The sequence below is a fragment of the Camelus dromedarius genome, chromosome 2, assembly GCF_036321535.1.
Source record: "Camelus dromedarius isolate mCamDro1 chromosome 2, mCamDro1.pat, whole genome shotgun sequence".
Classification (NCBI taxonomy): Eukaryota; Metazoa; Chordata; class Mammalia; order Artiodactyla; family Camelidae; genus Camelus; species Camelus dromedarius.
In genome coordinates this window covers 6983042-7009674 of record NC_087437.1, presented here as the reverse complement: position 1 = coordinate 7009674, position 26633 = coordinate 6983042, and the positions used below count along the sequence as shown (strand labels likewise).

The following is a 26633-nucleotide window of genomic DNA, read 5'->3' as shown; positions in this document are numbered from 1 at the left end:
ACACACACACACACACACACACACACACACAGAAAGTAAGGACTTTCTTTTTTCCTTTCTGCAATTCCCTTAACTTTGAGTAAACAGTAGTAATTTTCTGTTGTCATACTCAATGCGAATTTCCCACAGACAACACAACACAAAAGACCTGTTAGCTCCTTTAGAGCTGGGGGGGGTGGGGGGAGGAACGGCAGGAAAAGAGGGCTAAGTTGACCGAGTTCCAGTTTCTCCTTATCCTGAACCTGGAGTTGCCCAGATCTTGCAGAGATGTTTGGAGTTTCCGTCCCCTTTTGGAAAGGTTCCCTCTCCCCTTCTTCTCTCCGAGTCTCCCGTCATTAAATCATCTCCCCTGGTCCTTTCCGCTTCCAGTTTTTTGGAGAAATTGGACCTCAGTTTGGGCGTCTTTTTCCAGTGGGTGAAAAAGATGTAAAGCGACCGACGGGAGGATATTGAACAAACGAGCAGGGGCGCGGCGCTGGGGTCTCCGAGAGGGCCCCCTCCTCCTCCTCCCGCCATGTGCTCCGCAGTTGGGGCGCAACGCCCCCGGATGGAGTGCTGAGAGGGGCTAGAGTGGGGTGACGGGAGATGGACAGAGCAGGCTGTAAGGGAAGGAGGCCCTCTAGGAAAGATCATCTCGACCGAACACTGACAACAGAAAAAAAAAAACTGGCCCACATGCCCCTAGTGGGGAGCGATCCACCCCACACAGGCTGGCTTGGGGGGGGGGTGCGTCGAGGCCTCTCACCTGACTTCCTCCTCCGCTGGCACACGCTACAATCACCCCTTTTCCCCCCACCCCACCCCCCAAAAGCCCAGCCAAACAACGAACAACAAGAGGAAGCCGCAGGCGGCAGGAGGAGGGGTGCGCGCGCTGGGGGCCCCGGAGAGGTGAGGGGGCAGGGTTGGCGGGCGTCTAGAACCGCGCCGCTCACCGCCACACGCACCCCCCCGGGCGCCCACACTTACCCTTGCCGCTGGGGGTCGGGGTCTCTGGGGCCGATCGCAGCGCGCGCCTCTTGCCCGCCCGCGCCCCTCCGGCCCGCCGCCCCCCACACCCAGGCCGGCGCGCCGGGAGGGAGCCAGGGAGCGGCGCGCGGTGGCGGCGGCGGCGGCGGCGGCGGCGGCTCGGGCTCGGCTCGGCTCGGGCTCCGGAGCGCCCGGTGTGGCCGGCGGTCGCCGAGGCTCCACCGCCAGGGGGAGAAGCCGGGGCGGGCGCTGGGGAGGCGGGCCGGGCCCTCGCCGCCCAGCCGGCCCGCCCGCGCCGCACACGCTCCACGGCGGCAGCGGCGCGGGGTCCGCCGAACCCCCGGGCGCAGCGTGCCCGGCCGGGGAGCCGCGGCTGGATGCGCGCCCGGGTGGCCGCGGGGTCCCGCGGGGGGCACCCCGGCTGCCCCGGTGCGCCTCCGGACTGCGGGCGCGGCGACCGCAGAGCCGAGAGCGGCTCCCGCCGGCCCCTTCCCCCTCCCGCCCCCGCCGCCGCCCCCTCCCCCTCCCCCCGTTAACATCTCCTCCCTCCACCCCCCCTCTTCCTTCCCTCGGCCCCGCGCGCTCGCTAGCTCGCTCCTCGCCTCGCTCTCCCCTTTAAACGCCCACTTCGGATGGGAAAAGAAGACAACTTGAAGTCAAGTTGCAATTAACTTCCGCGGCAGCCGCAGCTCCGGCGGCGGCGGCGGCGGCACCAGAGGCAGAAGCCGCCGCCTCGGAAGTCCGACGCCGGCGCGCCCTCCCGGGGAGCCGCGCCCGGTCTCGGGCCGCGCTCCACAGCCACCGCCGCCCCCAGCGCCCATGCCTGAGTGAGTTCTGCTCCTTTGCCTCTCTTTTATTTTGCCCCCCACTCTTGCTCTTTCATCTCTGTCTCTCTTTTTTTTCCCGAAATCTATCCAAACTTCACTGTCGCACCCACCCACGGTGCCCCTTGTTGGGGCGGCTCGGCTCCCCTCTCGTGGGCGCCCGGCGTCAGGGGTCTTGCGAACCCCTGCCCTCTCGCGCAGCCGGATCCGGAGGGATGGCGGGTAGAGTGAGGGAGAGCACCCCGGGACGGGGGACTTGAAGATGCCATTCGTTCTCTCTCGGGGTGTGGACCCGCTCACACACCTGCCCGACAGACCCCGGCTGAACAAACTCCTCCAGGTCTTCAGTCTGACCCCTTTTGGAAGAGAAAGGGGGAGTCGAAAAGACGGAAGGAGGCACAGGGGAAAAGGGAGACCCTCTCTGTGCGCCCCGGAGCAGAAAGGTGCCCGGCGGAGTAGGCTGGGGAGTGGAAACGTTCCCCCGCCGGATCGCAAGTAAGCTCAGCATCTTTCCTCGGTCCATCTGCGCCTCCCTCCGCCCCCCGCCGCCGCGGCTGGTTGGAGCGGCGGCAGAGAGGGGCCTGGGAAGTTTGTGGCAACTTCTCCATCCCGGGAGCCGCTCGGGCGCCAGGGCGCTCAAGTTGGAGCCGGGAGTTTGAAAGCCGCGGCACTCCGCGGTTCGAGCCCTCGCCGGTTGTAGGGAGGTCGGTCCTGTAGCGGCTCCTGGAGTGAATGTGGGTTTGGAGTTGGGCTGGAGGCAGGAAGAGGTGCTGCCCTCTTTGCGGGGACAGAGACATCACAGGTGCGGCCTCAGGGTCCGCACCGTGTCTCGCTCCTGCGGTCCCGACCCGAGCGTGGCGGCCTTCTTTGAGCGCTCCCCGACCGAGACTCCCGGGGCGGCGGAGCGTAGGTTTAGACAATCATGACGAGAGGGACGAAACAGGCAGGTGGCAGGTCTGGGGAGTGACAAGCGCGTACCGGGGAAATCCGCTGAGCTGGACTCTGGGGATGACCCCAGAAGACGGAGAGGGGCTTATTTAGGGTCCTTGCTGGGGATTTTGGCCCTGACCTCCGTTAGGGCTTTGCAAATTTCACTTAAAAGTGTCAACCACAGGATTGCCTCTCAAAGTGCCCTGGTTGGCAACTTTGACCTCTGCGCCCTTCCTCGGCGAACTTTCTCAGCAGCATTCCAGATTCCCAGGCAAATGCAGTTAAGACTTGGACTCCACACGGTTGTAAAGAGGTAGAGAAAACAGAAGCACGTCCGATTCTCAGGAGAGAACCTTTCTGCCCCGACTGACTGGGGTTCCATGCTTGCATCCTGGGAAACCAGGGGACCGGACTTTCCCAAGAGGACAGAAGAGGGGGTAAGAAAGAGTAAAACGCGACTGCTAGGTGTCAGGATTTGACCTAATCCGTCCCTGAAATCTACAGTGTTCGTGCTGCTGACCGAGTAACTCATCCAGTTGAAACTTTATTGAAATTTACACCCAATCTTAAAGTGGATTTTTCTGAGATGTCAGGAATTAAGATTTACTCTGTAGTCAAACGTAGCTGGGGGGGGGGGGAAGTACCTCAAGACTGGAATAAACCAAGGTTGAGGTGTTTGCTCTGAAAAACCTTTAATCTGCTGTGTGGTACTAATGCTAGGGTTTAGCAGCCGTCCTTTATTTCTATTGCATATTATTTTAGTAGAACAGTAGTACATTCTTATACTGGCTCCTCCGGTCTGCTGACAAACATTAGCATTCAGGCTTACATTTTTGACAAATGTGCAGACAGGAATAGCATGAATAGGCATCTTAAATATTAACAACCTAAGCATCTGTTGTGAAACAAATTTAATATATTTACTCTGTTTTTCTCACATTGTTAGAAAAGGTTATAATAAGTGCATAATTTCAACTTTAGTTAGCAGAAGTAACCAGCTGTATCTTTCACTACCTCTCCAAGTGTTTAACACAATCACCAGACATAAATACTTTAATTAACTTGGTTAGGCACATTATTAAATACACTTTAGACGATGTGTCTACCATGTAAAATGTAACAGTGGCAAAATATGTATCCTATTTGTGCACATTTTAAACGACTATGCATTTTATAAATATACCAGGCATGTTTATTCTTCATCGCCATTTGACACTTATTACTTCATATTTTTCCTAATGGAAACAATATTTTACATGTAGAGTCATTCAGTCATATGTAATACATAATATGTAAACAGTAGCTATAAAATACAAAGCATTGTTAAATTTGAGTATGGCTACACATAACAAGATTATACCAGAGAAATAAAAATCACTGCTCAATTTTGTATTCCTTTCTGAATAATGGATACAAATGATGGGTGGAAAAAGAGCAAATAGGGATTTCCCTCCTAAAGTACCAGTGCCTTAAAACCTGTGTGGGGTGGGGATGGGAGGGGAGGGGCAGGAGGGACAAGGGGAAGAAGCAGGGGGGAAAAAAAAAAGATCAGCAGAGAAAGAAGACTTAAAGAACTTCCAAGAGTCTGAATAGTTATTTCCAGAATCAATGCATTCTTCATTTTCCCACAAGCTGAAATATGTAATATATAATAGTTCTTTGTATGTAAAAGTATTCAAAAGGAATGCCTTTTGTTCAGTTGCTGTAATAAATTAATATATTCTTTGGTTGATCATCTGCAAAAGTAGTTCTTTTGTCTCTCAGCATCTTAAACAAGGACAACAACAAAATGAATATTGGTTTATTTTTGCAAAGGAGTCTGTGGCCGGCTATATGAACCTGCGATTGAATAAGCTGATATGCTGAATGATGGTTAAGAAAATCTGCATTAAATTAGCAAAGACTGAAATATCTGGGGGAGATTTTCCTTCATTTTTTCACATGACAGGTTGTGGATTGTAAGTTAGGCCTAAAAGGTCAGGTGACAGGCACCTGTTCCTCATTATTGTAAAAATCTTTGGGTAACAAACACTATCAAGCTAAACACAACATGGATGTACAGCAGGGACTCTCTAAAGCACTCTAGTGGTTTTTCATCTGCTCTGTAAATTTCCAAAAGGGCCATACATAGATAGGCCCTTTACACAAACACATCTTTTCTTCCAAGACGTGTTTTCTTGAATGATGCTTGTAGTATATTAGTACTCGGGGCTGATGAAGTATATAAAATACATACATATGACAGGATCAATCTTTGGACTGTGTCTAGACATGTTGAAGTCAAATGTAAAAATGTGTTATTTTCCAAACTTCTTTTTCCCTTTACAGTCCACTGATTAATGATCCAAGTTTGTTCGTGTTTTAAATAGAAACCTCCCCAAATTGCCTTTTATGCTTTTTAGAGAAGGTGAGTTCCCATTTGCAGTGATGCCAGGAGATATTCCGCTTGGTACTTGAGTGTAAGGAGACCATGAATTGCTGTATACTGCCATAGCTCTGTGGTGTATAGAAAATGGGAAGAAAACCACATTTTACATGAATGCTGTTAGGAAGGATATCAGTTTGATCTTCACACTTGCCACATCTCTCAGGGGAGTTCAGTAACATTTCGATTAGAATTAAGGAATGTGACTGGGTTTTTATGAATGATTTCCCTTTGGATATTTCAGAGAGCAGAATCAGCATACATATTGATCGGACCTAAGAGGCACAAGGTTGCAAAATGTTAAAGGTGCCAGTTGCTTTTCATTAAGCAGAGGAGGAGGAATTGGAGTAAATTCGCTTGGTAACTGTGATTCTTTAGTTCTGTATGTAAATATGCTCTTTGTCTGTCTTTGATTTGGTATAGCTGCTGCTGATCCTATGAAGTGTTCCTTTTTAGCATTTGTGATCAGATTACAGAACATTACTCCTGCTCTCCAAATTGATTTGGTTTTCCAACTCCCAAACTCTGGGATGATTTTAACAAATTGGTTTACCTTTTAGACAGAACAGAGTTTAAGTTAATTAATAGAGCAGGCACGAAAAATCCTCCACGGTAGGGTATATGTTCTGGTAAAATGAAAGTTATGTCTCAGCGTGATGGCCATCAGGCTTCAGTAATCTGTTCCTCGTGTGGAATGAACACTTCCTACTTTCAGCTAGCAGACACCTACTGTTTATTTACGCTGCATTAAACTGACAGCTCAGCAATCGGAGGAAAAATATTACTTACCTTCCTGAAGTAAATACCAGTTTATAGGTTAGTGCATGTATTTATATTCCTGTCACCACTAAATAACTGCTCTGTCTCCATTTTAATATCTACCTGTACTATAATCCAGGGCTCTGACTCTCCCTGGTTGGGGGCAGGGGTCGAGAGGAGGTTTTCCGATCATCCCCCAGTGGCTACACTTGAAAGACAAGGAATTTCATCTTCTCGTGTCTGTCCTGCGAGTTGAAAGAAATATTACGCACTTTTGCTTTACGTACCTCAACTGTAACATCTAAATCCCCCAAGGATCCACATGCCACTTAAAATAGTCATCTTAGAGCCACCTCAGGACAAATACGTTCCAACACATTCAAGTGTATGTTTGCTACAGTCGCTCTCCACAAAGTTCCAAATAGGTAACTTCAACTATTTGATTACGTAGATAAAAACTTTGATGAAGTGTCTTCCCTCCCAACCCTTAGTTGGAATGTTGCAGTTTTTAATGGAAATCTGCAAATATGAGTATTTGCAGTATTTGCAAAGTGGGACACGTTGATATTGATTGATGATTGATTGACACTGTTAGCTTTCCTCTGAAAATATTCTTCCCTCCTTTGTCTTTTTGTTAATTTTCCAACCTCAAGGGGAGGGGGAGGTTACAACTTTGTTCCAATACTAAATGCATGTGTGTTTTGTTTTTTTTTAATTGAAAGTCTGTTCTCTTTCGAGACCCCTAGAAACAGCAGAACATTCTTGAAGCTGAATTCCAGAACTTCTGATGAACTTGAGAAAATGCTTGTTTTCACTTCCATTCTAGAAGTAGCTCTTACACTCATCCTGTACACACGGTTGTCAGTCTCTAATCACATATTCCATTGACATCAGAGCAGAATGTGGTCTTAATACAGCATATAAATCAAATCTGTTACACAAGGTTCTTCTCTTTCTATACCAAAGAAAACGTGTCTACTATGGTAATTTATATATCGTTCCTAAGTGCGATTCTCAATGGTAAGTCTGTTTAAACTTGATGTCTTCATAGAGTGTGATCAACACATTAACACACATTATTTAGTACTTTTGAACTTATGCCAACGGTACCTTTTGCTGTTTATTTTTTTAAGTCTTTTTTAAGATCAGATACTTCATTTCAGAGTAAATAGATACAGATTGTGTGTATATATATTCAGGGTGAGATTTAGTAGCGTAGCATTTCTCCAGCATATTGGCCTATTTTTATTCTTTTCAGTTATTCTGTATCACTTCCACAGTTGTTGCTGTCTGAAGGTTCGTAAATAGAAATTCTAATCACCTCTTTTCAATGGACTTTCAAGGATGTAATTAGGTTCTGGGGTGATCTGGTTTAGTTATGAGTGATGAAAATTAGTTAACCGGTACCCTGGCATGTATGTTCCTAGATTCGGCTGAAATTTATTCAATCCAGTTATTTGATATTTTGGGAATGAAATGTCTTGTGATCAAAACTTAAGAGTTGGTTCAGTTTCCAGTGGAGGAAGGAGCTTGCTGGATAAGACATTGAACTGTGCAATATTTTATTACACTCATCACTCACTTGAGATCCCGCTCCTTGTTGCATGAAATTTTGCTGCATCTCGGGGTGCAGGTCATCCAGATGAAGCTAAAATGCTTGCAGAGGAAGCAGATATCAGGCTGCACCTGGTTATGCCTTTGCTAGGATGTCTGTGGACCTGCATTGGCCCCCCCTTCCTTTGCACCCCTTCCCCCCAAGGTGTGCAGGAAGTGGAGGGCGTTGCACCGGGTGAAGTGGGTGGACTCTACCCAGAGCTGTGACCTGATTTGTGACGTACCCTCAGAACTGCAGTAATGGTCCAGCTGCTTCACAGGCAACTGGTAACCACCTCATTTGGGGATGCTTCTGCCTCGCTAGCAGTGCCAGAGCGAACTCCGTCATTGTCACCTCATCAAAGACTACTTCTTGAGAGCGCTCCTCTAGGGCTAGATTCGGAGAGCAGCCTCTGATATTTGGAAGGGTAAGTGCCAGAAAAGTTGCTATTAGTTCCGTATGGAGAATCAGGGCTGCAGCCACAGGGAGAGCCCGGCGTTTGGTGTCCGAGGGAAGTCTCTGGGTTGGGATGTTGCTTTTTCTCAGCAAGGGATGATTTGGAACCAGAGACCCAACAGAAATTCTACAGTGTGCATTCTTCTCTGGGTGATGAAATGTGGGAGGAAGCGCCCAGGAGAAATTACTAGACCTTCTTTTCCTGAGATATTTAAAGAAAAGCTAGTCAGTAATCTGTGTGAGGGGGAATTCTTTAGCTGCAGTTTTCCAGGAAGCTAGGCATATAGTAGAGTTGATTGCCAGACGCTTCTTTTCTAGTCTCACTCAATGGTTTCTGATGTGCCGTTAAGAGCATGTGTACGACAGTTTGGCCTTTACTCTTTATAATGTTAGGGACTTTAAGGTAAAGGCGATTTTATGTTATAAATATTTGATTGTAATTTATAATTATTATAAATAAAATAGAACCTAGTCTACTCAAATATCTTTTGAAATGGAGATAGTCTTGAATAGAGTGTGTCCGTAATTAGCTGTTTGATGTTGAATGCAATTGAGTTTTCTTGTTCCAGTGAAGCAGACAATGGAAATCATCGGGGATTAACAACAGGGCTATGTGATTCTTGCAGTAGCAAACCTATCTCTCCCCATTCACTGGTTTAAAAAAAAAAATTATCAGTAAATAAAGGACTAAATTCAAATGCTTACAGTTTTCAATTTTAAAAGAATATATAGAATGGATAAAATAATCCAAGTGTTTCCCACTGTGTTTCACCAACTGAAATGATACCTAGATGTTCTGTCTAATATGAGACAGGTTTCTCCAGGCTGTCGAGGAAAGAACAATATTTTAATAACTGTGCTTTTAATTTTTTTTTTCCCTTAGAGGTGGGCTCTCTTTTGGGTGGTTTAAGGGGACTCAAAACCAATTGAGAACATTATCTTAAAAGTTTAAAAATGACAGCCTTACTTTGTATGGAGTCATTGTGTTTTAATAATACTGTACGCTTATTAGTGTTATTAGAGCGGTAGACAGTTAATTACAGCCTTTTCTGAGACATGTTAACTGTATATTAACAGTCATGTTAAAAAAGAATGATGTATACTCTTAAATACAAGCTGCTGCTTGCTAGGCTCCTTCAAAAATAGTCTTTGAAAGTGTATGGAGTCAGATTTTTGGTCCAGAATTCTCAAAATATTTTCTGCTAAAGCCACTTAATTTTCAAACTTTACACGGGAATGTACAATTTTCAATTTTCTTCCTGTCTTTTTTTTTTCTTTCTTTCTTTCTCTGAAATAAGCATTGGCTTGATCACCTTTGCCCAGTGGCATTAGAAATCATTGTCCCTCAGCAGTTTTTGCCCTCCCACACTGTATTTTGAGATGCCTGCCTTTTTGTTTTGTGATGACTTTGGCCAACATAAGCCATTAAAAGCTTATTGAGTTGATTTAGCACCTCTGAAGACTCCTCTTTGTGGAATCATTTTAGTCACTGATTCTTGAGCCAAGTTGTGTTTTCTTACAGTTCTCTACAACCTGATATTTAAGGTGCATTTGAGCAATTGATCACAGCAGTAGTTCCAGGTCTATGTTACTTGCCAAATCTGAAGCCTGGGTTTTTCCTTTGGTTTCTGGCAGAACAATGGATGACTGAAACCAGAGGAGTTTAAAGCTGGACTGAGCCTGCCTTAGACAATTCTATCAAGTTGGTTAACGATTTGAATTCCCTTGGTTCATTTGGATATGGAGACCTTTTAACCTTGTTAGACAGCACTTACAGATGCATTGGTATTCCCACTTTACAAATGTTCAGGTGATGCTCCTATTTATTTCTACAAGGTATTAAACTACAAAAAAAATTCAGTGTGAGGTGCACGTCTGTGTTCTGTAAAATAGTAGCAACTTCGCAGTTAGCCTTCTGTGTCTTGTGTAGGGAGCACTCATTAAAGATTTGCTAAATTAAAATAAAATAGCGAATTTAGCTTGTGCTGATATGGTTTAGCGGGAACAGACTTTTCTAATTTTCTTTTTTTGCTGGGGTTATCTGAACACCTCCTCTCCACATGCCCCATTTTCTGGATAATCCAATGTTTTCCTTCTCTGACTAAAGGTCATTTTGGGACCATAGCACTGGGGTTTTGTTTTTTTTTTAACCCTTGTTGACCTTCAGAATGAGGTGAGGTCTCTCTGCTGAGGTTCATGGTCCTTTGGTGTTTGGCTTGTGGTAACAAAGTGTCCGGGAATCAGCACAGAGCACTCCTCTCAGGTCCTTGTAGTCAGGATACCATAGAATTGTTTTTCCGATGTTCTGGGGCCAAAAATACTGTGCACTAATGGCCCAAGTCTGATAGACCTCTACCTGTTCTCTCCTACAATAATGATTTTTTTCAGGACCCCACATGATTATTGCATAAAGAGTTTTTTTTTTTTTTTTCCATTGTGGCTATATACATTGTTTAAAAATGTTTCAAGATTCAGGGTATTTATATTAATGAAGGTTTCACTCCACTTCTTAAAATTAATGCCAGAGTTGCAACAGGGTTGTGTTAGGTGCCTCTAAAACATTCTGAAAAGTTCTGGGCATTCTATGAAAGTTATCTTAAAAAAAAAAAAACTTCCTCTTTAAATTTCTTTTCATGTGTGGGGCTATTTGCGAGTCAGTCCTACTTAGTTACACAAAGGAAAGTCTTCCTTAAACAGTGCACTGCTGTGTGACCTATTACATTACCATGCACATTCTGTCTCTTTAAAAACAGTCTCCTCTATTTGCCCTATTAATTGTTGATATGTTGCCATCCACGAGACAAAAATTAGAGCTGTAATTAAATAATCATGTGATGCTCCTTAGTGCCAGTGAGAGCAAACTCATTTTTCCAGGCCCTGATGGTCACTGATTATTGTATTACTACTGGCTTGCTTTATTTTTTTTAATGATTCTCTATCTCTATGTTCCCTAATGACTGTCCTTCTTTTCAAAATTAAAGAAAATAGAGAACATTCAGCCAGTTAATTGGCTAGAGGTCCTCAGGGAGGTAAGGTAGACATACCTTTCTCTGCTTTTGGTCACCTGGTAGGTTCTTTGGGGAGGCGACATCAGTGGTGTGGTTGCCTGCCATTTAATTTACACTGGTGTTTTGGCTGGGATGGAGGCATATGGGGGATGCCAGGAGAATTACAAAAGGAGCCGGGTATTAAAATTCAGAAATGATTAAAATTGAAATAAAAGGATGCTGCTTCTTTGCCAGTACTCTGGCAGTCATAATGACACATAGAGATTAGTTTCCACCTTCATCTTTTCCTTCTTTTTCATTTCCTCTTGTTTATTGTTGACACATTTTTCTTATGTCTGTCTCCCGTCTCTGTATCTTTTTGCACCATTATGCATTCCCGCCTCTCCCTCTTTCCTTAAGCCCAGAGATGCCTACTTAACCTTATTATAACAATAACAGAATAGGTTATTAATATTTAATATGCACATGATTAAAATTTCTCTCCCTTAAACATAGGTCAGCTGTATTGTTATTAACCGGCATGTAATTTTTCATTTAAAATATTCTTATTCTGCCCTGGCTGCTTCTGAAATGTAGTCCACTTTTGTAGTGATTTAATACATAATGTTTAGAAAACTGTGGTCGGCTAGTGAGAAAAGAACTTACCAGTCCTGGATAATCAATTATGCATGAATTCAAATGTAACAGATGGAATCTGGTGAGTTAAAGTTTCCCTTTGCCTTAGTGGTTTTTTGTTTTTTAATTTGTTTGTTTGACACCTGTCTCATATATAGATAAACATCTAATGTAGCATGTGAGAAATTTCCTTGTATCTTTATATTCTCTCTAAAGTGAACTTGATTTTTTAAATTAAATTTAAAGGCAGAGATTTTTTTTTTTTTTTTTTTTTTTGTGGTCTTAAAGATGATCAGATTCTTTTCCATCACTTTATAGGTATGGAACCTGGTCTTGCTTGGCTTATGAAGACTCTCTCTCCTAGCTGGCGGAGGGGGAAGCAGGATCTCGGTGTCCCACCTTTTCTCACTGTAGCAGTTGTCCTCTTTTGTAGGAATTGCTTCATTATAGAGCATTATTATGCTTACTCTGGGTTTTAAAGAATTTCTGAGAAAGACTGTAATTGACTAGTCTTAAATTGTGAGACATTCCCTTGTATGACAGGCAAATAGTGTCTGTGAACATATATATACAGCTGTATGTGTATTATACAGACATCTATTCATGCTATGCTGTTGGCCAAACAATTGGATTTACCAAAATCTGGGAATTTTTATTGAAAAGATTTGGTTTATATCCGAAACTACAGCACACGCCAGCCACAAAGATGCCTTTACACTAGCTTGCAGTGTTGTGAATTCTTAGTGACAAAACCCCTTTGTGCAAGGTGAACTGAAAAGTTATTTTTGAGAGTCTTGTTACCTCCACATAGAGATAAGTTTAATTCTCATTAAATATGACATGAATGGGTAGTATCTTTTTGCAGTCGTGTAAGTCATAAAACAGTGGGTATTGTCCATCTTTAAAGCAATTACAGTCTCAAAACAGTTACAAGCTGGTCCCCATCAAAATTTTTCATAAATATGTTGTTTGTTTCTCTCCCAAGCGTATTTTTATATATAAATAAAATACAAATGAAAGTCATCTTTACAGGGTAAATAAAAAGAAATGATTAAAAAAATAGCCTGAAGGCTCAGCAGTTCTGGTTTTAAAGTTATACTTACTTATAAGCATTACTTATCAAGTTTTTGCTTCATATCAGCTGGAAATTTGCATATATATTTATAGTCCACGATAGTTATCTAATGAATCAAATACACAATAAACACACTAATAAAGAAAGCCACACCTGCAAAATAGGTAACGGGATATGCTTGAGTAACAGTTGTCCTGTAAAACTATTTTTTGGTATTTTATATACTTTTATACACAATAAATATGTAAATTTAATTTGGCTTTACTATGTATTCATATTCCTTAGGCATCAGAAAAATACATATACGTAGGTATGAACTTCAATAAGGTATATTTTATATATGACCTACCAATCTATTAAAAACTCCATCGTTGATATAAAAATCCCGAACAGAAATCAGTATGAATAGATGCTAGGAAACAGAATATAGGACAGTATACTCTAGGAAAAGGTGATACTACAAATTACTGCATGCAGAAGTGAATACTACCATGAAAATGTGACTGATAAAATCAAATGTGAAAGTCTTTGGGGTTTTTTTTTATAACAAAAGTTACATTGTCTTGTTAAAATTGCAATCTAGAGTCTCTCTCTAGAGACCATTTATAAATCATTACATTGACTACATTTAGACAATTGTGATCCATCTTGGCTGTGCTTCATGAAAGAGGTGGGCACTCTTAAGGACTGTTTAATTGGGAGGGTCTACTGTTTCATGAGTACAGTTAATTTTGACTCAGTTTGAAAATATCCAAAAAGAATTTTTGGACTCCAGGTACTCTTACTTCTCGATTTGTGTCTATCCTTCTGTCTCTTTTGCTAAAAGACAGCAGTATAGAAGAAAATCTGAAAAAAAGTACCATTTTCCTGCATCAGAGGACCATCAAATTACCTACTTAGGGTGGGATCTTGGTCTCTAATTACCAAGCCATGTTAATTATCCTCGGGTCAGGTATTCCTCGTATGAATTAATTATCCAGCATAGACTGGATTGTGGCTGTTGGCGGGTAAGGACAAAGCAGTGGAGGGGTTGGCAGTGAGGATGGAGTTGTTTAGTAGCTCATTGTTTTTCTGCGTGGTCTGATATTTTCATGGTAATATATGTGTGCCAACCTTAGGAGTAGATGAAAGATTGTTTTGCCTTAGTATTGTGGTTTTTAATTTTTTTTAATTGGGATAAAAGATCTATTCCATAAAATATGCCGTCCCGATGATTCTTAAGTGTACAATTCAGTGGCGTCAGTTACATTCACAGTGTTGAGCAACCCGTTGCCACCATCTCCTCCAAGTCTCTTCCATCATTCCAAATAGAACGTGCTTTAGTTTTGCGTTAAACTTCTTTGCTTCAACAAATTTCAAGCTTTATTGTGGTATGTAATCATTGCCCAGATGTGCTGCAGTGTTTCTGGCAGTTGCTTTTCTTCCTGACAAACAACCCCTCTCCACTGCTTTGTGACCGTGGGCGTGGCAGTACGACATCAGACACTGCCCTTGGCTGGTACTCCCCCAAAACAATCTGGGACTAGGATGCAGGTCTCTGGTAACCTACAGCTGTTTCTCCCTTCAGTTAAACCAGGAGAGATTAGCAGTAACACTCGCATCACTAAGAAGATTTGGTTGGTACGTCTTGGCTAAAGGTTGATTGGGAATGGTTGCTGTTGGACCTCACTTAAATTAAAGTCCCCTGAGCTTCGCAAGAGGACCACACAGCAAGCTTGGTGCCCTCCCATTGGCCCCTGGGCATGGACAGTGTGAATACTACTGTTCTGCTGAAGTACAATGGCTAAGTCTAGAAACGAGCTGAACAGTTTTCAACTGTTTCAAAGGGACTCCCGCTCAAGGTTGAAGTTTTCTGGGAGGAAAAACCCTGCTCAACTGTGTTGGGAGAAAGAATTAGAGAAAACCGGGATGGTTCTGGCTCCAGTAAATAACAGACTGGTTTTAGAACTTCACTTCCACGTGTAATTTTGTGGTTAGTTGCCTATGTCTGTGATGATAAATCATATAGTTGCACCGGATTTCTGGCACCCCCGTAAATCTCAGGCAAATGCCCAAATGCTAATTTATCATGGTTCCTCGAACAGCATGCTTTTTTACTCACCAAATCAATGATCTAATAGCTTGCTCCACACCCGCTCCACCCCCGTGCCCTCCACCTTTTTTTGTTTGAAACTAGTCACTTGCCTGCACACACATTTCCTAAATTTGGGGTGAGTGCTGGTTCATAGAAAAGCCTCAATTTTTCTGAGTGACCCCAGGACGGGGTTACAAACTTCACTTGAGGCTGTCCAAGCAGGTATAGTCAATTTCCTGCCTCCAAAACACTACCTAATATCCAATGGATGCCAAACCCGGCTATACCCTGGAATCACCACGGGAGCTCTAAACCGCCGCCTGCCTGGCTCCGACCCTGGGCCATTCTAGCTTAACTGCAGTGAGTACGGCCTGGACGTCTGGGTTGTTGAAGTAGTTCCTCAGGTCACGTCAACGTGCAGCCGCCCAACTGACTTCCGATCCCGCACCTGGCTTTACTTCTAAGTTTGTGAGAATCTGGCTAAGATTCTTAATAAGCACTCACTCATACAGACAGCGATGGCAGGCACTGGGAGAGACTCCAGGGACACAGACCTAAGTCCACCCTTAGGATCTGGACAGACTCACAGTTGGGAGGGGCAGATGTGTGCATATGAAGTGCCTGCCCCGCTGCAGGACGGCGGTGGGATGGGGCATTGGGGAGGAAGTAACTAATCGCTGGAGAAGGCTTTGGACAGAAGAGGTGCAATCAAGCTGCAAGTTAAAGGATGTGGCAGAAGGGAGGTCCCCAGGTGAGAAGACGGAGGGAGGGCACTCTAGAAGCAATGGGGGAAAAAATAAGGCAACCTGAACCGCTTCAGTACTTTGGTGGTGATAACTACGTGGAGGACTTAGTAGAAACTGCAGGACCCCTGCCCTCTCCCTACTCAGTTTTGGATCTGGATCTAGAGAGAGCTACCGATTTTTGATGGAATTATTACCATTGTGTTTTGTCAAGGTTACGACCCACGCTGACATGTATAGAATGAAAAGTAGCTTTAAAAAAAAAAATTGTCCAGTAAGTCTTTGCTTAAAAAAAGGTAATATTTCTGGGTAAAAGGCCCAGATAGCACGTGTCGGGTTCTCGAAGCCAACTATAATGGCTATGCACGCCCCACAGTCAGCTCTCTTCACATTCGCCTAAACATTGGCCTTTCTTTGCTTCGCTTTAATAATGACCTTTGTCTATTTGAAACCAGAGTCCAAGTGTAATACAACTTGTGATCCCTATGTGTCTGGCTATAACTGAAACCCCACTTATTAGGGAAAAAAGCAGCAAACCCCTTAAGCCCCGTATTTAGAGTTCGTCATTATTTCTCCTTTCTCTCTCCTGAAACGTAGTCGAGGCTTTTGCTGTTATTTTCTGCAGGACACCATTATTTGTTTGGTATTTGGATGCCCTCCCAGTTTGAGTAGGGATCTACATTAAAGCTTCCCAAAAAAGCCATTTCTAATGGCAACCTATGCGTATTTAATGTGGGGATGAGAGTCAGGGTGGGGAATGAGTCTGTGGTTTTTAGCTTCACCTGCGAGCTAGCTCAGTGTTCATGGAAAGCAGCCTTTGGGGTAAACGCATATTATTCCAAATGCACTGTAGGACCCTTTCACACACAGACATGTTCTAGCAAGTTGTCTTCAGTTTGCGTGCAGTGGCACCAAAGCCTCGTGCCACGCAGCTTGATTGACAGACCTATTGGCTTATTCTAAAATGGAAAATGACTTCAATTTGGACATCATTAGAATGTCTGAAAGCCATTCAGCACCTCTAAGACTCTTCCTCGCTAGGTCCAGGATTTACTGAGTCGTCTTTTAGAGAAGTTCTCTTGATAAGTGCTGTCCTATAGAACTTTCTGTGGTGGTGGAAGTGTTCTGTCATCTACACCGTCCCATAGGAGAGCCACAAGCCCCAGGGGGCTCCTGAACACTTGAAATGTGACAAATTTTATTGAATTCCAGTTAATTCCGATTTAAATGATACAGCCACTTGCCCCACCGTTAACCTCATCTCACTTCTGAAACCTCTGAAAGGAGTTGCCTTTGCAGTTAGCCGTGGAAGTGGGTTGCATGGGAGACTGTGAGCTTTGTGCTCTCACTTTGCAAGGATGCTGTATGAATTCCTGGGAATATGGCAGTGAGCAAGGCGCAGCCTCTGCTCTTACGTGGATTACAGTCTAGCATGGGAGATATTTTATGAAGCCAGCAGTCATCCAAATTGTTCACTGACGATGACTGTGACAGAGAAGAAGGGACAGAGGCTATGGGACCATACCTTTGCGTAAGATTACTCAGAGAATTTAATCGGAGCTCTGTTGATTCACTAAAGGGGGAAAGCACGAAGCAGCTTCCCCTCCTCGAGTTCAAGGCTAGGCCAGGCTGGTTGCGGGACCCAGGGCCGGCAGAGCAGGGCAGCTACCCTGGGCCAAGCCCCCGTGACCTCCAGAGAGGTGGGGGTCTGTCTGATTCTGCTGCACGCGTGCACACACACACTGCAAACTTCTGAACCTGATCATACAGATCCTCTGTGAAGCGAGGCAGTTGTGATGATGTCAGTCACAGATAAGACGTGAGAAGAAGGGTGCAAATGTTTACAGGATATTGCATTTCCTCCCCAATATATGTTTTGACAAAGTCGTTTGGGCTCCAGCCCCAGTTTTCTTCCCCCTCTCTGCTCTGACAAATTTGTATTTGGTCCATTCAAGAAACGCTGTGGGAATCAGTCCTGACATCCCAGACAGACAAAATGAGACATATGACAGTAGAACATATGGCTCAAATAGACATCCTTATATGGCCAACACAGACCGGATTCCCAGAAATTCATATATGGAAAACGCCACCTGCAGCTACAGCCAAAAAAACAAAGAGTTGACACGACAAAAAGAGCAATATGCTACGTAAAATGTGCTGCTTTAAGAGGGTAGAGAGGTAGCCAACAGTATTTGAATTTAAAAAGATGGAACAAAAAAAAAAAATGTCCTTAGAAAGTGCTCTGGTGGTAAGCATAGCTTTGCTCACACAGTCACTGGCGGATCTGCCACATCTTAAAAGCGTTCAAATTCTAAATGCTTTCTCTGTTTATTACCAACGTATGTGCTATTCAGAACACTGAATGTGTTTTAATGCTGTCGGATATCTGCCTGCATACTTATCTTAATACGGTGCCATCTGAAACATGCAGTAGTCCTTTTATTATTATGTCCCCCCCTAAAATCTTGTGTACGTGTTATAGTATTTTCTCTTTGCTACCTCTGTGTAGCCAGTCTGAATGCCTTGTCCTGTGATAAAAAATTGATGCACTCTTGTTTTCACTGTACATCCACATGTTAAATAGTTCATGTAAGTGACTTGCAGTATTTCACTTTCTGGAGGTTTTCTATTTTTGATAGCTAGATTTCTAATTTTTTTAAACTTTTTCCCCAATACTTGCGTGCATCTTTATTGCCAGATATAAGATGCCTGTGTAGAATACATGGATGTTTTTCCGCCTCCAACGTGATAGTTTATTTTCACGTATGTCTAGAAGGGTGGTATTTTCCTAATTACCTTTCTTTTCTTCTTCTTTGTTTTAACCTGGATTCATACTGGCCAGTGCTCAGTGGTATTCTAAAGGGGTAAATAATATATAGGAAGTTGATCAGTGTACTGTAGCACTTGGAGGGCATAAACCTCTGTGCCAATTTCCTTATGTCATTTCTTACAGAGTTCTGAAATAAAGAATGTGCTTGAGGAAAATGAGTATCTATATATGATTAATAGATTTATAATTGTACTATATCATTATTTTATAATAAAGCCATTATTTGATGCCTGTATCCTCATTTATTCTGTTTATCATTTTCCAAGGCCATATCCATCCTTATTACATCCTTTTACTTTTTTTATGTTTGACAATTAGTTTGTAATTCCTCGGTGAAAAGTGCTCTTCAAATTTAAAGATTAATATTTTAATCCTCTTGTTATATTAGCATTGGCCAGGTCATTCGGAGGCTGAGGTAATCAGGAAGCTTTTTTTGTCTTAATTTTTTGTGTGAATAATGGGATAAACATCATTTACAATATTTTCTTCCAGTGTCTTAATCTTGATATTTCCAGTAACCATTTTTCAGTCTTTGCTCTCTGCTCAAATTTCATTTTGCCCAACAACTTTCTTCTTTTCTTTTTTTTTTTTCTTTATAAAAAAACATTCAACTTGAGTTGAATTTGCATGGGTACATGATTTGTTGGTAGTCCACTTTAATTTTTCTCTACTTTTAAATTTTGCTATTGTTTGTAAATGTGTACAGTGTGATACTAGAATGCATTGTCCCTACTGAAAATCAGGCAGGTTTCAGAGAAACGAGTGAGGCATCACCAGGCTGAAGCGACTGAAATATTCACCTTGGAAAGTCCCAACTTAACCTATCTTATTGCCAAAATCATTGTCATGATAAAGGTAACTGATTGCTATCCATGTTTTTTAAATATCAGATATCTTCAAAAAATAAGTGTAAGTCGTTCCATCCACAGTACCAACTCTTGACGCCACTGCTACATTTTGCCATGTTTTCTTATTTCCTTATTGAGTATATTTCTTATATTTTAATTAAAATATCCTCCTCCGTGCTTCTTCACATTTCAACTTTTAAAAATATGGTTATCACTTGGACTTTTTTTTTTAGTAATGACTGCCTTATATTTATTTTCTTGTTTTCGATGCTGTGTTTTGTGTTTTATCACATCCGTCCTTTTGCTCTAGGCTTGGGTTTGTATGTGCCAAGATTTCACTGTTGCCTTCCTGGATTTTTGACTAACCTTTATGGTTTGTGGGTGAAACGTGGGTGCCATTACAGTGCTCTGTTTTCACTGTGTTTCTCCTGAACGTGTCCTCCCCAGGAGGTCATTATTTCCGGTACTTTATCTTCTGCTTTACCTTTTTCTGGTCTTAGATTTCTAATGCACAGTGTCTAAGAGTGAGTGGGTAGCTTTAAAGAGCGTAATTTGCACATTTCCCTCTTATCTCAGTACTTGCACTAACTTGTTGCTTTTTTATGTGTAACAAAATGCTTATCTGGATTTTTCTCTTTTCCCTCCTAGTGTATTCTGAAAAATAATTCTTATAACATTTTTGTTTTTGTTTCACGATTAACTTGCCTTCGGGGTTCTAAAATGTTCCTACTGAAACCTAAGCGATAAACCCCGCATCTCTATTTTGAGCCAGACGGCAAGGTTCTTCATTTTTGTAGGAAGTATGTTTAATAAATTATTTAAATAGGACGAGCATACTTGTGTGCCAATGACCATTTACCTACCCGGGTAATTTCTTTAGCTTACGTAAGTATGTACTGCGGGTGTACTTACCCACCCCAACTTTCCTCTCTCTCACCCGGTGTAAATTAAGAATGGTGGCATCTTTCCCTTCGTCAGGTTTTTTTCAAGTGACCCAAATTTTGTCTCACTCGGCCACTGTGGGCCATGTCTTTCTTCCTCCAACGTGTTCTCCGGCTCACAAGTGAGGGAGTTTTGAATCTCCATCTGACTCGTACAGAAAGGCTTACTCATCTTTTTTGAACGTTGGTTCCTAACAGTTTAGTATTCTTACTCCTTTGAGGAGCAATCTTTGCTAGAGCGTTTCAGGGATCCTGGCCTTTATTCCTCTGCAAACGCTCGTGCACCCTCCGCGCTCCTCCCCAGAGCTGGCCCTCCCGATGGGTCCCCTCCGGCCACTTCCTGAAGTCCCCCTACCCCGGCCCTCGGCGCCTGTCACCTGCCCGCCCGGGACCTTCTCCTGCGGGCCGGTGCGCCCTCCCTGCTTCGCCTGTCCCTCGGGTGCCCGCCCCCGACGCTCCCGACGGATTCCTTTCGGTGGCTTTTGTGGCGCGTGGGTGGCTGGTTAGTTTCCCCCGGCCCTCGCCCCCTCCTCCCCATCACTTTCCTCCCCCGCCTCTCCCCGCCCCGCCGGCCCTGCCCCTCCTCCCGGCCCGCGCCCCCGCGCACACCTGCCCCCGCCGCCCGCGCGCCGCGCCACCCTCCCTGCCGCGCCCGGCGGCCGCGGCCCGGGCCGCCCCCGCCTCCTCCCCGCGCGCCCTCCCCGCGCGCCCGGCGGCCGGCGCTGGCCCGCGCGCGGCGCCCTGTTATTCTGGGTATTGTGTGTAATGAACGTCGGGCCGCCTCACTCTAATCAAGCTCATTACAAATTCTTGCGCGCCCGGGGCCGGAAACCGTGCGCTCCCCCTCCCCGCACTCATTCACTAGTTACTTGTCTCGCTGCTTTTTAACTCGCCGCCCCCGCCCCCTCCCCCAATCCCGGCCCTCCAGCCCGGGTTTTAATCCCCATCCCTTTTCCGCCTTCTCCGTGCACCCTGCCCCCCCACCCCCACCCCGCCGCCTTCCTCCTCCTCTCCCGCCCCCTCCGCCGCCGCCGCCGCTGCCGCCGCCGCCGCCGCCGCCACTCGCTCGCTCGCTCCCGCTCCCCGGACGCGGCGGCGGAGCCGGCCCCGCTGGGGAAGGGATCGGGGCGGCGGCGGGCGGCCCGGAGGAGGCTGCGTGCTCGGGGCTGGGGCTGCGAGCGGGGTGATTGTGTATTAAAATGAGGAGGAGGAAGAAGAGGCAGCCACAGCGGCGGCGGCGGCGGCAGCAGCAGCAGCGGCGGCAGCAGCGGCGCGGAGGGCTGCAGCCCGGGCGGACGCGCGGGGCCGAGCGGGGCGCGGCGGCGGCCACCGCAGCCGGGAGGAGTCGGCTCCGAATTTGATGGGGGCAGAGCCGGCGGCGAGGGGGAGAGCGGAGCGGCCCCGTCCGGGGACCGGCGCCCGCCCGCACGCACACACACCGCCGCGCGCGCGCCGCTCCCGGGGCCACCCGGCCACCGCCGGCCTCGTCGCCACCGCCGCAGCCGCGGCCGCCCTCTAGCCCGCCTGGGGGCCCAGGCGACTCCGGGGGGCGCCCCCACCCCCTCTTTGCTTTCGGGAAACTCCTGCTCAGTTTTGCCGGGGTTTCTGGCTTTCTTTTCCCCCAAGTCCCAGTGCCATTGTGGGGCTCGTTGTTTACCTCGGACTCCGGCTGAGTGAGAGCTCGGCGACTTTTGGGGGGAGGGGGCGGGGAGTCGGTGGCGGCGGAGGCGGCTGGGGTGCCTTCCGATCCCCCCTCTCCTCCCCCCCCAGCCCTCTTTCTCTGCCTCACTCTCTCGGCTCCCCAGACGCTCGCAGCCCCGCGTCCATGGGCAGGGAGGGGGTCCTCGGGGCTGTCGTCAGCGAGGGCCGAATCAAAAGTGGCATTTTAGTGCCTTGCCGGGGCTTTTTCCGCGACCTTCTGCCCCCCACCCTCTCGGCCCCCCGGTCGATGCCCTCGTTGGGGGCGCGAGGCCGTGGGAAGAAAGTTTAAGGTTTGTTAATATCAGTCGCAATCGTTGGGGAGGGGGCGGGGGCGACCGGAGGGGAGGCGAGCCGGCCTTCCCCTCCCTGCGTTCTCCGGGGTGACTGGAGAATAATATCGCAAGTGACAGCCAGAAGTAGACTTTCTGTCCTCACACCGAAGAACCCCAGCGAGCCGGAGGGAGGGAGGGAAGCCAGGGGACCTTTTTTTTTTTTTTTTTGCCTTTCTGGAGACCTTGTCCGCAGTGATTTTTTTTTTTCCTTTTTAAGAATCCTCAGTCACCACCTCGCCTCCCCAGCACCACCACTGTGTACAGCTCCTAACGGGTTTTGCTTTGTTTTTACGATTTCCCCCCACAACGAATCACTTGTCAGATCAATTTTACCTTCTCCCTCCTCCCTGTTTCCCACTCTCTCCTCCTCCCCCATCGAAAGCCCCGTTCTCTGAGGTTAGACATTTTACAAACCATATATGTTATTTTTCGAACTGTGATTTTTTTTAACCCCCCTCTCCTATGGCTACTCTTCTAGACGTTTATTTCTGCCCTCCCTGCCCTTCCCCCGCTTAGGGGGGCGGGGGTAGGGGAAGAGAAAATAATACAATTTCAGGGGAAGTCGCCTTCAGGTCTGCTGCTTTTTTTTTTTTTTTAATTAAAAAAAAAGGACATAGACAACATCAGTCTTGAACTTCTCTTCAAGAACCCGGGCTGCAAAGGAAATCTCCTTTGTTTTTGTTATTTATATGCTGTCAAGTTTTGAAGTGGTGAGTTTCAGGTCGGTTTTGCTAATTTCACTCAGTAAAACTGCAGTGTTTCTGTTTCTAGATAGTACTTTGCTTCTTTGTCTCTTTAAAAGGTCACAGTGAAAGCTTGGCCTGGATCGTGCCGGCCATATGGAATGGATAAGGGCACACGCTCTTTAAATGTGATTATGGGGTGCTGTGGGGGTGAGGGAGGCGATCCAGCAAGGAACTCGTTGAAAAGGCTCCCACACTGCGAAAAAAAAAGGTTCTTGAAACCGGAATTTCGTGCTTTGCTTTTTCTTTTTAAAGGAAGAAATGGCTGTGTCTGATTTCACTGTTTAATTCATTAATTATCCTAGATGGACTTAGTTGACGGACAGGGAAATGGGGTTTTAAGAAAGTAGCCTGCTTTCTGTGTGCCAACCAGACGTTACCATAAAATGGTTTTTTTTGGTTTTTTGTTTTTTTTTTAATTGTGACTCAAAAGAAACTCTTCAGGCTGGCATCTGTTGAGACCTTAGTTAGTTCCCGAGCTGTCAGTCCAGCAGGCCCCATGGTGGAGGTTGCTGTTCGAGTTCCAAACTGAGGTTTGGTGAACTTAAGCCTTGGGCATAGTTTAACTGAATAAATTGGGTGTTTTATGTGCATGTAATTTTGCTTTATAATGTACAGCTTTTTACAAGATGACCGAGTGTTTAATAGCTGCTTATAGACGGGTATTCAAAGGACAATTTTGCATGACCTATATGATGTTTTGATTGTCAATACATTAACTAAATTATCATCTATCACTTTCGTTTACTGTACAGCTTATAATGCTGTTAAGCCTCATGACTCCTTAATATGTTTTGTAGCATTAACTTTGATGCTGTTGTCTGCTCCCCCCTTTTTCGGGGGGGGGCCTCTTAAATTGCCCTAAGGGTTAAGTATTTTCTTTTCAAACCGTACGTTTGAAAATTCATCTTCTGCTCTAGGGTAAAGCAACCAATTTCAGAAAAAGCAGTTGTGTCTGATAATCCACGTGAAGCATTATAAAGAGTGTTTTGAATAAGTTAATAATCACCACTAATTTTGGCTTTAGACTCCAGTTTAATAGAATGGAAAAGAGTCATCTTGATAAAAAGTGGTTAAAAGCGGCACATTTATTGTTAATGAACCTCATAACCAAAAACAGATGGGACCTCGATCAACGGTAAACCTTTAGTCTCAGCGAGCCACCCTGGGGTACGAGGATAAATAGCCATTATTTCTCTAACTTTATAGTTCTTCAATTGGCCTTCTTAGGTTGCTTTTAAACCTACAGATTACCATCGCTCCCCCCTCCCTGATCACCTCTTTCCTTGATTATAATGGACAAAGTAATCTATGGTTAAACAGAGGGAATAAGTGCTTACAGAAAGGCCATGCTGATAATACAAGCTGGCTTTCAAATCTGGATCTAAATAGCTTCTTCAGTTCAGTGGAATATATATATTTTTAAGTACAAGATATGTTGAATTGCCAGACAGCTGGAGGAAAGTGATAATTATATTCTCTCTGGTTTTTCTAAATATGGTCCCCTCTCCCTTAATATTGGTAAGCTCAGTACTTCAAGTACCAGCAAAGTTCATGAAATAATTCTGCTCACCTGTTCTTATCGGTGCTAGTTAAAACTGTATTTTAGAAGTGACTTTGATAATGTACTAAATAATTCCTTTATTACAAACAGTATGAAAATTGATGTCCAATGTGTAATACAACTGAAAATAATTATCTGTTAATTTTTTCTGAAGTTAATTAAGATGTTGACTTCATTGCCTGCTGAGATTATTTTTGAACACTGGCAATTCTGTTTTACCAAAATTATCAAGATTTTTCTTTTTTAAAGCGAGCTTAGCAGTTCAATCTAATGTGTCTGTTACAAAATAGTTTTTGCTATTTAAATTGTTAACAGTCTTCTGTTACTAATGGACACCTAAATATTAACTCTAAAATATCTGGGTTGTAATCCTTCAGTACCGGGGCTATTTGAAGAAATCCTTCACTTCTATCCATTTGCTTAGGGGTGGAGCGATCCAATCACGTTTTGAGCCAAGTCTTAACTAAATCTTTCAAACAGGTCACGCAAGTCTTGACACTTTGACAGTAGAAGACTTTTTCTACAAATTAACCTGAAAAGCCAATAGAAAGTTTAAAAAGCAGATGTTTGCTACTCTCTTTTGAGGCAGTGTATACATATATATTTTTTTTCTGTATAAGAATTAAACTATATAAAAATACAAATATGTTCAGCTCTAACTAGTATTTTGGACTATGATTATCTTTCCATCTTTGATTAAAGTGTTGTTACTGTGTTCTGTAATAACATTTCTCATTTTTAAAAATTGGGACTACGTAAATACAATTTGCTTTTTTCTTTTTTGCTATCCTTGTCATAATTTTTGTTCCGAAAGTAAACCCATTTCCCCACACTTAAGTTTTGTTGGTAGGTGACAGATGACCTTTTTGTTCATGTGTGTTGGTGCAGTTTCCACGAATTATTCTGTTATCTTGAATGGAAATATAATGCTGTGATCTAGAAATAGAAGAACATCTGCATTATAGTATATATCTAGTTAAGCAATCTTCCAAATATGTTATCTTTGTGGAGAGAAATACGTAGGAATAAAACATTTGCATGATATTACATATACAGAGAGACAGAGAAAGAGATGCAGGGACCCCCCCACCCCACCCAATTATAACGTGTCTCCTTCTTTTTAAATTCTGGCAGGTGATCTTTAGAGAGTAACTGAGTATGGATCATTTGAACGAGGCAACTCAGGGGAAAGAACATTCAGAAATGTCTAACAATGTGAGCGATCCGAAGGGTCCACCAGCCAAGATTGCCCGCCTGGAGCAGAACGGGAGCCCGCTAGGAAGAGGAAGGCTTGGAAGTACAGGTGCAAAAATGCAGGGAGTGCCTTTAAAACACTCGGGCCATCTGATGAAAAGCAACCTTAGGAAAGGTAAATACTTTGGAGCCCAGTCCTGGGAAGCGGCAAGCCCTGCATCCACCCCGGGCTCCTGGTTTTAGGGGGTATCGGGGTGGAGAGGCAGAACAGGGCTTCGTGCGTCCTTTTCCTCGATTCTCTTTCTAGTCTGAAAGGAGTTCTATTCCTGGCTGAAGTGTTAGTCACGTTGGAAAGTGTAAACTCGCGTGCTGGAGCAGAGCAGCTTACTCCACTGTAGACTGGAATCATTGGACTTTGTGGATGATAAGGACTGAATTAGAAATAATGGTCTCCCTTACACAAGGCTTCCACCGACAAGGTGTTATTGTCGTAGAGGGTACGTGGGTGGCTGTTGCTGAAACTGACCCTGATTAAGAATAAAACACTTAAATTGTTCGACTACAAGCGTAGCCTTTTCGTAGGATTACTAGTTGTAAGGCAGTTGCACAGATAATGGAAGTCTCCTGTGGTATGATGTAAAAGTTGTGTGATGTCATTTTTTTTTTTTTGGTGATTTGTTTTCTTAAGAGTAAACTCATTATTTAGCAGCCAAAAACCTGATGACGCTAGTGTTTTCACTTTTGCTGGATATTTTTTGATAAAAGAAGGGCAGATTTTGGCAGGTTTTTAAGGAGAGAGGGTACGTGACTATGCGATTCCTCCCTGCCTATTTGATACCACATTGTTGAAGTTAAACAACTTGGACTGCATTCAGCACTGTTGTTTCTATAAATCAGGGCCTATGCTGGGAGGCATGTGTGTGCCTTAGAAGGTCTTTATTTGTCTCTGAATAACTGTATAGGATTCAGATTTTCCTTACATTTGCGAAAGCAAAGGCTAAAAATGCC

The 26633-nt window shown here is 44.5% G+C and overlaps 1 protein-coding gene and 1 long non-coding RNA gene across 14 annotated transcripts in view; one reads left to right on the top strand and one right to left on the bottom strand.

Annotated features, from left to right (window-relative positions):
• The window catches only part of LOC135322391 (uncharacterized), a 43019-nt gene extending 41916 nt beyond the window's left edge, over nucleotides 1-1103 (bottom strand). For all 4 annotated transcript variants that reach the window (XR_010382915.1, XR_010382917.1, XR_010382914.1 and 1 more), the window contains exon 1: nucleotides 967-1103. This is a non-coding gene — a long non-coding RNA (uncharacterized LOC135322391). The remainder of the gene's footprint in view (nucleotides 1-966) is intronic.
• The window catches only part of SATB1 (SATB homeobox 1), a 97836-nt gene continuing 72046 nt past the window's right edge, over nucleotides 844-26633 (top strand). For 2 of the 10 annotated variants that reach the window (XM_064491009.1, XM_064490995.1), the window contains exons 1-2: nucleotides 22092-22834; nucleotides 25566-25800. In XM_064491009.1, coding sequence (XP_064347079.1) covers nucleotides 25590-25800 — 211 coding nt within the window. In that variant the 5' untranslated portion in view covers nucleotides 22092-22834; nucleotides 25566-25589. The other 8 variants (XM_064490988.1, XM_064490972.1, XM_064490974.1 and 5 more) reach the window with 8 other exon arrangements.